This window comes from Sphaeramia orbicularis, chromosome 15, assembly GCF_902148855.1.
Source record: "Sphaeramia orbicularis chromosome 15, fSphaOr1.1, whole genome shotgun sequence".
Classification (NCBI taxonomy): Eukaryota; Metazoa; Chordata; class Actinopteri; order Kurtiformes; family Apogonidae; genus Sphaeramia; species Sphaeramia orbicularis.
The window spans coordinates 36,214,828-36,230,103 of record NC_043971.1 but is presented as its reverse complement, the minus strand read 5'-3'; the positions used below and the strand labels follow the sequence as shown (position 1 = coordinate 36,230,103).

Here is a 15,276-nt window from a genome sequence, read left to right as displayed (position 1 = left end):
AAAGGTAGATATAAATTCAAATGTTATTGTATCAAAACAGAGAAAATTGAGAATAAGTGACTTTTTCAGCAAAATGCATCATTAACTGAACATAAAAACAAGTGTCTACATCCACTGTCATTTGTCAAACTTCATGGGTTTTACTGGTGGATCAGTGTTGTGTCAGAAGATGACGGTGTTTCTGTGTTCATCACGGAAAATGGGTCATATTTGATGACCATGAAAAGATGACAAACTGTATTTTACCTCAATTATTTCCATGTATTGATAGAAACAGTGGTTCAACAGGTATTACACATTTTAGATCAGCAGGTGCTTTTGGTGGCCGGTGGCTATGAAGGTCTTTGCAGGTTAATATATGATAATAAATCTGTCATTCATCACCAATGTTAGCAATATTAGTACCAATAATAACCATATCTAACTCCTAATAATATGTGTGTCTTTTGTCTTTATGATCATAAAAAAGTTTCCATGCACCAAAATGACCAAAATCCTATCATAATGTATATATAATATAAAATCTGAGCATCCTTTTGAGCAACTTTTAGCTCACAGGAGCAGACACATGCATACTCTTCAAACATAATTATTATAGGTCATAGACATGAGATGACTGCACCTAAAACAGAAATCTATCAGCATTTTAATTTGATTTCTTCTCATCATTCCTTATTACGCTTTTAATAATTTTGTTTTCAGACACATTCCTCTTTTTATACCTATTTATACACATCAGTAATCAACTTTGACCAGGTACAATGACTACATACTTAGTCTAGTAACACTTTATCGATCAAAAATAAATCACATTGTTACAATCACTTCATGAGAGGAAGTAAAAATATTTTATTCCAACTTTATGGGCAACAGTGTATTATTATTGTTATTTATCATGTTTTTATATCATACATTTTATTTCATCTTATTTATTTCTATTCTTTTTCTTCTATCCAGTGAGGAATGAAGAAATATACTGATTTATGAATAAATGTTTTTTGACAGGCATCATGCATACAGTCACATACAGAGGCAGGGTTCATTGTTACAGCACATTATTTGTTGTAGGTGGAATTTTTCTCATTCATTCATGGTCTTAACATCAACAATACAGAATAAATAGGGATAGAATTTCACATTATGGCTGGTGTGAGCAGATCAGCCTTTGTCTTGAGATAAGGAGGCCATTCTTGACTCTGTGCAAATCATTTGCAGACAAAATGATTAATTCAAATGTTCATATGCAGCCATGGCCATCCTTAATAAAGCACTGTTTTGAATGTATTTGGCTTGTAAACACCGTAGCATATCTAGCTTTCTGTAAAAAAAAAAAAAAAAAAAAAAGGGGTACTGAGAATATGGATTGGCTTTGAACATGCAGCCATTCTTGTGTAATTACAGTGACTGGACATGTGTTGTGGACTGCAGATGGAAAAAGTACTGAGGGTGCAGTTCAGCAAATTTAAATGGAGTAACCTGGAAAACTGCAGATTAAACAATGTGATCCCATGTAAGGCTAATTAGAAATCTGTCTCTCACAGATGAGAGTGGTTCTTCTCACAAAAGAACACTCATCTCGTAGCAACATAAGCTCTTACAGCTTAATGACTGGCAAAACTAATCAGTTCCCTTAACCTTCGTCTCATTTAAAAGCAATTGCAACCTCCTTACTCAATCTGTTATTAAAGATCACCTTTGCTTGTCAAGCTACTACTACATGCAGTGTTTTCTAAAGCAAACATGATAGTATGCAGATCGTGTTATGACACTGCTTATTGTTGACTGTAATTATTGCTGGTCTCTCACTGCTAAAATCCGCATTTTATTTAATAATAGGAGACATAAGAGTTCCTGTAAATTTAAGTATTATAAATATAATCCCCATGTCTTTACATAGACATTTTAATGAACACATCCTTCATGAGTTGTTCTTTTTGTATTTTCCTGTACTACATTGTGTCAGCAGGTGGCAGCATTGTCCTTTTAGATGTGCAGCTCCTCAGTCAGGGCCATTAAAGTGCTCAGTCATGATCACCCTTTAACCTTCAGTTGATAAGACCTGAAGTTCATAAAAGCTGTGTTGCACAACCTGTGTTACTTTGATAAAACAAATACAGGTATCACAAGAATTAAAATCCATATACTCGATTTAGGTGTTGGTTACACCAGTTCAAGTTGCACAATACCCCAGCCTTAAGCTATCACAAGAGATTTATAATAAAGGGCAAGTCATTTATTTTTGCATTTTCATCACTTGCTCCTTTTCTTCATACATTAACGCAAATGGCCACTTCACATCTTTACACAAACATTATCAATTTGTCATTTCAGGCAAACATTGGTGAGAAATTTAAACAATATACATGACATTTGAGAAAAAGGCACTTACATTATACAAAATTGCTTTTTGTATTTTCCCAGAAAAAGTGTAAAACACGATATAAATATGACAAGCTGATTAACATTCATTCAGGCACTGTAGATAGACATAAAATTGCAAGTAGCTTTCATTCAGGTGACACAAAAAACTAGGCCAGTAGTGATGTAATTGTTGTAAAGTGTCATAACTTGTGGGTGTACATACATTTCAGATATTAAATACAATGCATTAAACTAGTTTTTTATATTTTAGAAAGCACTCCTAAGCTTAAAATATTAAATAAAAAAAAAATCTCAAGTTACTTTCATTTTATTAACATATATATATATATTCATATACGCTAAGTTAATATGCATATGAACATACAATCACATAATCTCATAGGAATGTAAAATGTAATGCTGTAAAAGGCATTGTGATTTGGTGAAACCTGGTATAAAACACCAACTGCAGCCAGAGCAACTCATTATTTAGAGCAGTCTTCTCCTGTCACTAACGGAGCATTTTTGGAAAGAGAATATAAAAAAGAGAGCTACCTACAAAGGTTATATATTAACCCCTTCTTTTAAAACCAACCATATTTCATTACAGTATGTTGTTGACTTGTGTGCTGACTTGGTTACTTGTCCTTCTGGATAGAGTTGTAGTAATCGACCAAGACCTTCCAGGCCTTGGGAGCCATGAAGCCTTCTGGAGGGCTCTCTCCGCTGCGAGCTAAGTTCCTCATTTTGGTCCCGGAGATGAACTCAAACTCGGCATGTCTGTGAGGGCAGCAGAAAGTACTGATTGGATTAATATTTTATGATGTATGAGAGTGAACTCACTGAGTAAATACTCCAAGGTGGTTGTAGTCCATAAAATCTGCAGTAGTGTAAACTGTCAGTTATGGGAGTTAATGTTGGATTTAAACCTGTGTGCACCGCTAATGGAATAAGATGCAATTATCTTTGCAACAAAGCAAACGCACTCCATTACAAGTAAAAGTCCTGCATTTGGACTCTTACTGATGTAACTGTTATCACCTTTATGCAATTAAAGGATCAGATACAGAAGTACCTCTGCTCTACATAACTACACATAGATGAGGTGTATTTGCATGCAAGTACTTTGTCCTTTTTATTTGATGAAGTTTTATTTAGATGACAGCCGTCCAAGTAGACCACAGGGCACAACATGCAGGGCACAGTGGTTATAGTTGTTTTTTATAGGCCGTATTTAGACTTAGACTTCAGGAAAACACATTACAACAACATATTTTGCAACATATTTCCAACACATGTGAATCTCTTAGTTCTTATGTTCTTAATTAACCAAAAATGTTAGCTGGAGTTTATAATTAGAATCTGCACGTGTTTGCTCACCGCTCTGCATCATAGAAGTCCATGGCCTTCTTAGCCTTGTTGTATGCTGCGACTCTGAAGGGGATGATCTCCACGGAGGTCAGTCCTGGAGCCATGGTGAGGACCTTGCCTCCGTGGGTGGGATCATACAGGTCTTGTTTGGTTTCTGGATGTGGCAAACCCGCAGGATCCCGCCCAACGATGTAAAAGTTGGCTCCTGCAATCATTCTTGACCTGCAGTGCCACTGTACCTGTTGGGAAACAGGATGAGGTTCAGTTCCATATTCAGACGTAAGATGATGATGTTTAAGAGCTACACTGATACATAAGTTGATGCTACTCATTACCTCTGTAGGTCCAGCGTACATCATAGGGGAGGGAAAGATGGCAACAATGGTGTTTGCTGGGTCCAGGACGCCTTCATCCAAGACTGCAGCATGCTGCTTCATCCTCCAGTCCAGAGGAACGTCGTCGTCTTTGGTCCAGCCACCGAGCGGGTGCAGCAGGAGAACAGGATTCTTGTATCCTCGCTCCAACAGACGCCGTTTGGTGTCCTGCATCAGTAGAGCATGTCCATTGTGGACCGGATTACGGAGCTGGAATGCAAATATGGCATCTAAGGAGGAGAATAAGCAGATGTGGTAAATAACACAGCACAAAATGAAGACTGTTCTCATAACAACAGTATGTGCATTACACGACTAATGGGTGATAGTGCCATATACTGTGTCACAGCAGGTTTCATTAAGTTTTTTTTCTCATTAATGTGATCTGAAACTTCCTTTTGATTTGTGTAATAGTGCACATTACAGCATGCTGGCACCTGCATCTCAATGAAACCAAACAAAGGCAAACAATATTAAAAACTCATAATGTGTTGTAGTGACACTTGAAACAATCCAGTGCACAGCATTCGACTAAAACTGAAGTAGGGCACACAATGGTTATCACATTTCAGAGGTGGGAAAAAGATAGAAAACAAGATTTCAAGTTGCAAGTCTTAACTGACAAGTCAAGTTAGGGCGTCATAATACTTTGCCTTGAGCACTAAATGAGCCATAATGTACCCAACTCCAAATTAAAGGAAATTCTTAAACTTTATTTCCTGATGACCAAGTTTGCTTGAGGCAAATAGTTTTTCCTGGACTCAGGTTTGACATCTGCATATGAAATAACATTGCCTTACATGTCATTATAAACAAATATTAATATCTATGCTTGAGGAGGATATAAAGTCATTTAAGTCTTCATTTCTGTCCACTCTGATATTGTTTTTAGTCAAATCATGACAGTATAACTTGTACCTTTGGTCCGCACCCCTGCAATTCACTGTTCATCTGGTTAAGACATTTTTTCTCATTATCTACTGAACACAAATCACAAACAAAATCATGCAACTTTTAATTTACCACTTTTACTTTTTCATCCAGGTCAGCTGTCAAGTACCTCTGAAAGACAAATGTCATACTGCTAAACAAACTTGCCTCTGTCCTAAGTTCTGTTTTTTCAGCAGAAATGACATTAAAAAACTTTAACTGTCACACAGTTACACTAAAATCACATCAAATTGTGAGTTTGCTGACTGTTAGGATAATACTAACCTGCTTTCATGCCTTTGAACTTCTGCTTCAGTTCTCGTGGCGTCAGGCGATACTGGTCGAGTCCATCGTTCCATTTGATTCGCTCCAGAACCTCCAGGTCACCACCTACCAGCCAATCACCTCCTTCCATAACCATCTGTATGATCAGAAAAGGCCAGTTATCTCTCACTCATACAGCTCTTAGAATTGCAGTTAGAATAATATCTATATTCAGATTCACCAACACACAGTTTAACAATGACATAGATGTGATGATTTAACTCTGCGGTAAAATCCTGAGGTGGATGTTCAAATGACACCTGTGAGTGCAGGATATGTTTAATGAATGTAATCACCTTAATGTAAGGGTGTTGTGGGCATGTGGTGCCCCACTGTCTAGCACAGCGTTCCTCCTTGCGGTGTTGGTAGAACTCTGGATTCCTGAGAATAGCGACACGGGATCCCTGATACTCCAGAGCTATGGCTGCACAACCATCCAGTTCCTGCTTGGTCTCAGTGCTCACAGGAAGGACGATGGGCACAGTCAGGTTGATGGCACCACCTGAGAACAGCACACAATGTCATGTTATATTCACATTTTACAAGAACTATTTACAAGAACAACTATAACCAAACAGGAAATAAAACTGTCCACAATCAGTTGCCTATTTTTAATGGTAGATTTAGAGTAAATCTTGTGTCTTACTATCCAGTAGGTTGCCAAAGTGCAGGACCTGGAGGAACTCTCTCTCTCTCATGAAGCCCTTCAGCGGACTAGCCCAGCCTTCTGCCAAAACCTGCACCCACTGAAGATCCAGCTGCAGAAAAAGAACACAGTACATCCACATTAGGATTAACATGCATGGAAAATAATCCATTCACAAACAGAAATGATATGCAATCATGTTTGACAATTTTGGGCTGTTTGCATTCACAGGGTTCCAACAGGTTTCTGTATGTTAAATGTAAGACTTTTTAAGACAACTTAGAACAGAATTTAATGTCCATTTCACGGCCATACTGGCAAAAATTCCTGACTCCCAGAATTTAGGAAAATGTTTTGATTTACTCCAACGCCTTGATTCCCACCGTTCTGAGTCATTCTTCACCGGGGGCTGCAGAGTTAGCGATAATTGGTTCCTAATTTCAATATAAATTGTCGGGTTGGAACGTTGGAAGTAGACTAATGTTGCTTTCTTTGCAGTTTGGACATTTTCCAGACACATTTAAACAACACAGCCAACAATTTTATGGCAACGTAACTTAAGACCTACCATATGAAATGGAATACCTTTTAAAGACTTTTTTAAGGTATTAAATGCAGATTTGGAAATTCAAGACTTTTAAGACTTTTTAAGACCCCACAGGAATCCTGCATTCATTACTAGGTAATAAATGTGCTCAAATTACATTTATAAAGTAAAACAGACAGAGCAAATGTTCTTAATGATTTGACTCAGTTTTCGGGATTTCTGTATGGATTTAACATATAAATTCTATGATCATGTTATATACTGAGTTTTTATTCTACTAGAAAGCCTCATATCAGGATAATGTGACATGTTCAATGTGTAACATTTGTGAAGGAATACAGATGCAATAATCACTTTTTTCCTGGATCAAAATATTCTTTAAAAATGGAGAACCCTGCCTGAGTACAGCCCTAGCTATGATTAACTAAGAAACGGAGTCAGGTCATGTCAACAAATAACCAGCTCCTGGAACACAGACTCCAACAGTAACTTTGCATAAACACAGGAGCATGCTCAAATATTACCCTGTGGGTGTGTATAACTATGCTAAAACCTAACAAAACCCAACATCCTAGTTCATGCTGGAGGAACTGCGGAGCCCATAGAGCTAATCACACTCACATATTTTGGGTTTGTCCTAAGTAAAGTGTGTTTTGGAGGGAGGTGTTCAATGCCCTGAAGGAGGTTTTTAAAATGAACATCCCACAAAGCTTCACAGTGGCAGTTTTGGGAGTAACACCTGAAGATCTGGATAGAAAAGCAGAAAAATACCTTTTGAATATATTATTCACCGCTGCCTTAAAGTCTATACCATCACTTGGATGAAACTAGAACCTCCCTCATATAATACATGGATTCAAAAAGTTTGGGATATTTACCAGATGGAGCAGATCACATACTTGCTCAGGCTTCAGAAAGCCATATTTACTAAAAGATGGGAACCTATGTTACCTTTACTGCTGCAATAATATTTACTGGTGATGCAAGAATACTCCATGTTATCAAGGTGCTGTCATTCTACCTCTGACGAAGATTTATATCTACAGCCTTTTTTAATTATTTATTTATTTATTTATTTTTTGGAGTGAACATTGTTTGCTATAATTGTTATTGCTTTCTGAAATTTCATCATATGTGCCTGTGGAGATGTATGAGAATACATTTGCAGCTGTGTAGGGGGAAAAGAAATTAATTGAAATGTACTTGAATGTATAATTGTCCTGTACTGAAAAAAAGAGAAAATCTAATAAAAATTAAGTTAAAAATAAACTAACAAAACCACCACACACAAACCACTAGAAATGTATGTCATGTATAAAAATAACACACACATTATTACATATTAAACTTTAATGGTGCATACGTGTTTCTAATAAAAAAAAAATTACCTCTTTACTAATTTAGACACATTATTTTATAATATTTAAACAGCTTAGATAATACAGTTTAGGCTTCTATCTTCAAGGCAGGTATACACTCATATTTGTCAGCTTTACCGTGACTTGAGTAACTGCCACACTTTATGTTGCTATTGTAAATTGTGTTCATTCACGTTCTAGAAAACTCTTTATCTAAGCCATCTTCCCTAAGTTATCTAAGTAAAATCAACAAAATAATATCAAACATTTCAGTGTCTTTTAATACCACTTCACAAAACCTGTGTGTTAAAAGTGAGGCAGTAGAAGAATTCAGGTTCTTACAGAACACCAGTGTATATGAGAGGTAGACTTTATTCTTTTATTAGTGCTCAGGGACATCAGTGCAGTTTATTACCACATAGAGTCCAAACAGCGGGGAATGTAATAGCCATGTCTCCTGAAGAGCCCTTGTCCATTAGTTCTGTGATTTAAAAAAAAAAAAAAAAGTTTATGTACTAAAATGGTGTGTTACCTTGGTGATACTGATGGTAGGAAGGGTGCTTGCATCAGCCACAGCGAGATTCAGCCTGTTCTCCGGAACAAAGAGTTCATTCACCTCTTCCATGATCTCGCTTGGTACAATATTCTACATAAAAGCACATAAAACAGAGGTATGTATGTCGGATGCTGTTAATTCAGTAGCATTGACTGTTACAATGTATGTGGTTAAACAATAGATGATATTTTTTTGCTTGCTTTGCCTGACCATTTTAAACTGAAAATAGGTAAGCATGTCATACACAGTGGGAATCAGTATTTAAGAACAGAACAGTGTCCCATGTCGGATCAGATTACAGCATCATGTTACAAATGTTTACCCACTTAGACACACCTACCCAGCTCCGGGGCAGATTGACATTTAGACCATCAGATACAAGCTTTTGAGATAAAGCAAGTCTTAAAGATGAACAGAAAGACACTTATCTGGACTTAGATTCAGGACTTGAATATTTGCATTTTGCTTGCAACTTTTATTATTTCTTCTTGATCATTTTTGTCCCTTTATTCAACAATAAGAATAGAAACAAGACAGTGAATTAGATGACGCAAAGATACTCCATCATTTACATGGGATCATATGTGCCTGGGGTCGGTGTTCGAAAACCTGTTTACTGATTATACAGATGGAGACATCAAAATGTGAACCCCACTCCATTTTGCAGCTGCACATGGTTAGTGGTAGCCCATAGTGATTCTATAATGGGACTGTATACAGTATTTCTATTCTGCTATAAAATTTAAAATCAACATGATGTGAAATGTTCAATATGCAACATTTGTAAGGAAATATAAATGTATTAATTACTTTATCGCCAGTGTATGAATGAATCTTAATGTACTTTAAAATTTTAAAATCTTGCACAACACTACCCACAATTAGCTTACAAATGGATTCAGCTCCTGTATACAAATAACCAGCTCCTGGAAAACATGGACCCAAACACAAACTCAGAAACAGTAGATTGAGCCAAAAAGTACTTTAGCCCAACTTTCTTGACTGACTCACGTGTAACTCTGACGTAGCTGCACAAATCTTTAATCCACAAATGCATTTAATGTTCAAAAAAACACTTAAACTCCACTTAAATCTGTTGTCACTGAAAATACCTCATTTCAACACTGTTTTTTGATCCCCCTGCCAAGTACATTTTGTTTGATTGTTCCTTTTGAAGCAACATGTTCATGAGAACTGTCAGCTCCTCCCTGCACTGATTCACCCAAGCCACTGGGCAATGGCTAGGTCTGGTATGGCAACGTTAGCATGTTTTCAGTCTCTTCAAATACTGTACTCAAAAAACACATATTCAACAGAAGTTGGAATTAGTAAACAGAGTAGGGTAGAGTGGGGTTCATATTTTACATATTGCTGTATCTGCGGTCTTCATAAAATGACAAAAAATGGACTGTTAGCTTTTTTCTGTTGTTTATTGAGATACCCTGTACAATAGCTGCACATGCACATGCCATGCATTATTCCTCCCTGCTGCTGAATCATTAAACTGTTGCTGCCTTCCACAAGCTGACATCCTGAACCTTGACCATGAAAAACACCTTAGAATAAAAAACATGTTTGTTGCTAAGAAATTGAAAGGATGTTGAAAGAGCCTGTACCCTTTCAATGATATGTTCTCTTTCCCATTGTCTTGACTTTGTCCAAACCACAATCCAGGATGTTAATTGTTGATTTTCAAGGAGGCCAATTCAGTCAAACATTAAATATACTTAGCTTGATAACTAAAGTGGTTTGTTTGCATAAGGACATATCATTAAGTGTGCTTGAATATGAGCCATGTATTACAATGACCTGATTTAAGAATTAAGATTTGTGGGTTTGTTTGGTAATCTTCAGCAGATATTGTTGTGTGTCACACCCACCTGTTCTCTGAGCATCTCCAGCACTTGATGGAGGCATTCGTTTACTGACAGTTCTCCAGTTTTCAGAACCAAGTCTGGTGCCTCAGGACGCTCATATTCAGAGTCAATCCCAGTGAAGCCTGAAAAAATACAAATATCAACAACAAGGTGTATATGTAAAAATTGCTTTACATTCAAAATGTTTTTGATTGGAATATAACTAAGTAAATTATTCTATAATTGTAGAAAGGCTGTGTTGCATGTATAGCGTGTAAGGGTAAAATAATATAGCAGGAGGTATAACAATGGAAAATGTTTGATGCTGTGTCTGTTTCCAGACCCACCTTTAATCTCTCCAGCACGAGCCTTCTTGTAAAGTCCTTTTACGTCCCTGCTCTCACACACCTCAAGAGGAGCGTGAATAAAGATCTCAAAAAACGGTAGCCCAGCATTTGTATGGATCCTCCTCGCCTCATCACGATCCTGTGGGAGAAAATGACGAATTATATCTGTGTTTTTCAGACTCTTAATGCATTATTTCATATAAAACCCACATGAATCAACACCTGAGAGTTAATATTCAATGTCTTCGGACCTTGGTAAAAGGAGAGATGAAACTTGTGATGCAAACCAGGCCAGCATCTGCGAACAGTCTGGCCACCTCTGCAATACGCCGGATGTTTTCCTCACGGTCTACAGCGGAGAAGCCCAGATTCTTGTTCAAGCCATGGCGGATGTTGTCTCCGTCCAGTGAGTAGCAAGGGATAGCATGGGACACGAGGTACTCTTCCAAGGCAAAACTGATAGTGGTCTTTCCAGCACCAGATAATCCTGGAAGAAATTCAGTCATATTGATGTGGCTGTAACATGAGTCTAAATATACATTTTTTTCAGAGCTGACCAGGATTATTAATCAGCAAGGAGGTTGATAACTGATACCTGGAATAGTGTTGTTGAAATAAAATAAAATGAGAGGGGCTCCCAGACCTCCTCCAAGGTCAGTAATCCACTCTTTATCTCATCCCAGAATGTTATTAAACCACAAAAAAAACAGAAATGATGACCTTATATTTGTCCTCCTATGTTTACCGTAGCAATAAATTAGCTACAATAATTAACCAGACTGATTATATATTATATATATTGGTGTGACTTTGTGATGTTTTACCAGTAAGCCAGATGGTGCAGCCTCTGAAGCCTCCCCTGGTGCCCACAACCTGCCCTCTCTTGCTTCGACTGACATGGTGGGCCTGGTACACCACGTTGGTAGATCGGTTTAGGTCCTGAATTAGAGGAATACAAGATTATAGAGAAGTAACGCAAGACAGAACGTTGTGACATTTATGATGCAGATAGCTCAATGTAGAAAATAATCATAAAGGAAATTCGATTTTTTTTTTTTTACTTTAAGCATCACTGTACTGTTCTAAGGAGAAAACATGAGAATTCTTATATATTTACACAGTATAACACAGTTATACAGTATGTATAGCCAAATTAATTCATGTTTGTTCAGTGCTGACAAGTGTTTCAAGTTGTCATACGAGCCTGACAAGACTGTTTTCATTTACAGTCAAAATGACATATAGTAGCTTTTTTTTATTATAACCTTTATTTTACCACAAAGAAAGCTTGATGAGATTAAAAATCTCCTTTTCAAGAGTGTTTTCTTCTTCGCAAGGACAAAATAAATTATTATATAATGGGGGTAGGCTATAGGGCAAAAAATATGATCATGATAAAACTGTTCCATAAGTTGATATCTATAATTACAACAAATGTCAAAATCTTTTTTTTGTCTGGATGAAAATTGAAGAAACTAAATGATGATTTTCTGTATGATCAGAACCTCCCAACCACTTTGCAAAGATTGCAAAATGTTTGGACTAAGTTACACATTGACAAATAAAAAGCAACACGATGAAAAACTCAAAAAGGTAAAAATTCAACTAGAAATATTTAGTACAATATGTCCATTTTAATCGGCCCATATAAAGTGACTTTGCGGATGAATGGGGCTGCCTTGACTGCTTGAAGGGAGAGGTGGAGGAGGGGACATGGAAGGAGGGAGAGGACAGACTGGACAATGTGTCCAGTGTGCTGCCTGCAGCCCAGCGATGATGTGGCAGTGCTCATGCCCACATGTTCACCCTCTGCGCCCACACAAACACACACCCCTTTCCATACACCCACCCCATAGCTTTGCATTTCGTATACTCATCCTAATTGCATCACCTACTGCTTCTCCATCATGTCCCTCTGTGCCGATTACCTTTCAAAACTCCTGTACACCATCCATAGCTGTACCTCAGCGTATGTACTACAGTACGGACCAGATTTCTATTTTTCAGCCCACACACTTAAAACACTAACAGCTGAAATGACAGAACATGGGTAAAGTTGCATTCCATTCAAGTAAGCAGGAAGGTGACACACCCAGACATGTCTGTAAATGACTTTATAGATTGCCAAATCTTAGTGTGAAAATGTCATGTTTCGTATGGAAGTGATTGCAGAAATTTACAATACAGTGCTTTGTATCTTCCTGTTCTTTCTTCCGTTTCTGTGACAGTCACTGGAACAAATCTGACTTCAATATTAAAGTCATAGCACTTTGTTTTCAGGACTTTTATTTCATTCAGGAGAAATCTTACCTTAACAATAAATCAAAGTTTTGTATTACTCATATTTCATTTAATATTACTCATATGTCACAGTGGCAGACATCTGTCATCACTCATTTCATCACACTTACTGTTCAGTTGGAACTTTTTAAAGTGTTACTGAAAATTAAATGTACGTCATGCCTTGTCCTGCAGCCATCTATAAAAGTATTATTACTGTTCTACATGATGTTTTACAACTCTTTTCGCACTTTGTCCCACATCAACCCATATCTTATATCCAAAACCTGAATGGGTGTAATTAATTGCTGAAACCCAAAAAATTTTTCAGAATGGAGAAGAATCATGGCTGTTTTCCCACAGTTTTCTGGCATTTTATAGATAACTATCACACTATAAAGGAGAAAATGGTTAGGTCAGTAAATGACAGGGATGTGAAGGCTACACATCCTGTAGTAGGACATCTATAGATTTACATCTCAATTTATCAATTCATAACCAGAAATAGTGAAAATAATAAAACTTATTTAACAACACAACATCCAGCATGCAGTGAAGAGAGGTGATGTTATTGTGTTAAATAAGAATAACTGTCACACACCTTGACTGTATTCATAATTTTCATGCAAAAAAACCCAAACAAAACAGGTGTGTGCATGGAAATAAACACTGGCAGTTTCATGTACGTCAGCCTGATTGCTTTCTTACGAGGACCACCAATATGTTAAGCAAGTCTGCAACATAACTGCTCAACATTTCTTCTCAGCAGTCTGTCGTCTCACAGTGGCTTCTTTCTCCCTGTCTGCAGACGTTATGAATGGGCCAAATTGACATGGATACGCTACTACAACAACCGGCCTATTCACAGTCCAGTCATGTCTTCAACCATCACACCTGGACTGGACCAGAACTACAGACTGAAAATGGTGGCACAGCAAAGATTACAGTAGAGTTTAGTTACTGTCATTGGGGATACTCATAGTGTTTTTCTGGAGTAGAGCTATAAGATGACAGTGATAGATTTCAGTCGTGTAGCGGATTTTCACTTAAAGCTCCTGTGTTATTGTGCATTACTAACATACTTACATGAAGTTGTAAATCCCAGTTTACAAGATTCGGTGCACACATCACACTTAAGCTAATCTGATGACATTTTAAATTAACTTTCTTTTTTTTTCGTTTGCTGTGTTATCTTCAGATCTACATACCGTACGAAGCTTTTTCACCCCGGACATTTTTCACGAGTAGGAAAACACCGCCGACGAACTGTTGAATCCCGGGTTTGGACCGCTTCGTTCGCAGGCCTGGATGAGGCTTGTCTTGCCGTTTCGCTTGAGTTAACCTCAAAACTTTTGGCTACGGTCAGCGAAGGAGACGAGGGGCTTTTAAAAGGGACTTCCAAGACACGTAGCATTCCGCTGGCCCAGCCTCCAGACCTCCTCTGCATAATGTGCTGAATACCAGCCAATACTGGAGCATAACGACATGACGGGGCTGAACTCCGAAACCGGCAAGACTGGGACGGAGGTTGGGTAGGATTACAGCATTATAGTATTGTCACGATAGTAATGAAATCATGCTTACCTCTGCGTCTTTGCAGCTCAAGTTGCTGACATTAAATGACCCGTAAAGTGCTAGCTTAGCATTAGTAGTTTTCACCAAACAGCTAACTTGGTTTCACCTAAAAAAAAAGGACCTTATTTGCTTTCTAATGTAACCGTTAAATCTCAGACATATAATATGAGCAGGTAACGGCGTTAATATGCAAATATTACATTGAAATATGGTAATTTTCCTCATACTTTTCTCATTTCCGATCTGTTTCTATGTTTCTGTCTGTTTCCTACTCATTTCCTCTTACTTGTCGCTGCGTAAAAACTCAAAGTTTGTCACTTAGATGTACTTCATTTACATAAAATCTGTCCGCAGTTTCTCTCCGGCACTTTCAACGAAAACAGCTTGGAGCATAATGCACAGTTAAAATAATAGTAATAGATTAATGAATATATAATTTAAAAATAATAATAATCATGATAGTAATAATGACATAAATGAAAGCAAAAAATAAATAAATAAATTTGACTTTAGGGATTTTTGTGTTATTGAGTAAAGTGCTAACAGGTAATTCAAAGAGTTAGCCTTAATTTGGAACTAGCAAAACAGTTTCTATTTAAATTTAGTTTACCTCCTCAGTGGATATAACATGGAATTTATATGACAGACACTTAAAGGTCCATGTACATCAACCCAGACAAACTACTATTTTCCAAGTTAACATAATACTTTTCTAGTTAATTATGCAAGCTAATCTCCAATAGACCCGCCC

The 15,276-nt window shown here is 37.3% G+C and overlaps 1 protein-coding gene across 1 annotated transcript; it reads right to left on the bottom strand.

Moving 5' to 3' along the window:
• Positions 1-2,218: 2,218 nt before the first annotated feature.
• Positions 2,219-14,507, bottom strand: LOC115434214 (bifunctional 3'-phosphoadenosine 5'-phosphosulfate synthase 2-like). The gene is made up of 12 exons (XM_030156020.1): positions 14,159-14,507; positions 11,495-11,609; positions 10,922-11,157; positions 10,671-10,809; positions 10,348-10,466; positions 8,444-8,557; positions 6,007-6,118; positions 5,657-5,862; positions 5,322-5,457; positions 4,068-4,336; positions 3,742-3,971; positions 2,219-3,141 (listed from the first exon to the last, which is right to left on the bottom strand). The coding sequence occupies exons 1-12, from the start codon at positions 14,183-14,185 to the stop codon at positions 3,000-3,002; spliced, it is 1,845 nt and encodes a 614-aa protein (XP_030011880.1). The 5' UTR covers positions 14,186-14,507; the 3' UTR covers positions 2,219-2,999.
• Between the last annotated feature and the right edge of the window lie 769 nt (positions 14,508-15,276).

Excerpts from the sequence above, each read along its gene's own strand:
- LOC115434214 (XM_030156020.1), bottom strand. The coding sequence starts at position 14,185 with ATGTCCGGGGTGAAAAAGCTTCGTACG. Across the intron at positions 11,158-11,494 it reads CTGCACCATCTGGCTTACTG|GATTATCTGGTGCTGGAAAG; the intron begins GTAAAACATCAC and ends AATTTCTTCCAG. Across the intron at positions 8,558-10,347 it reads TGGAGATGCTCAGAGAACAG|AATATTGTACCAAGCGAGAT; the intron begins GTGGGTGTGACA and ends GCTTTTATGTAG.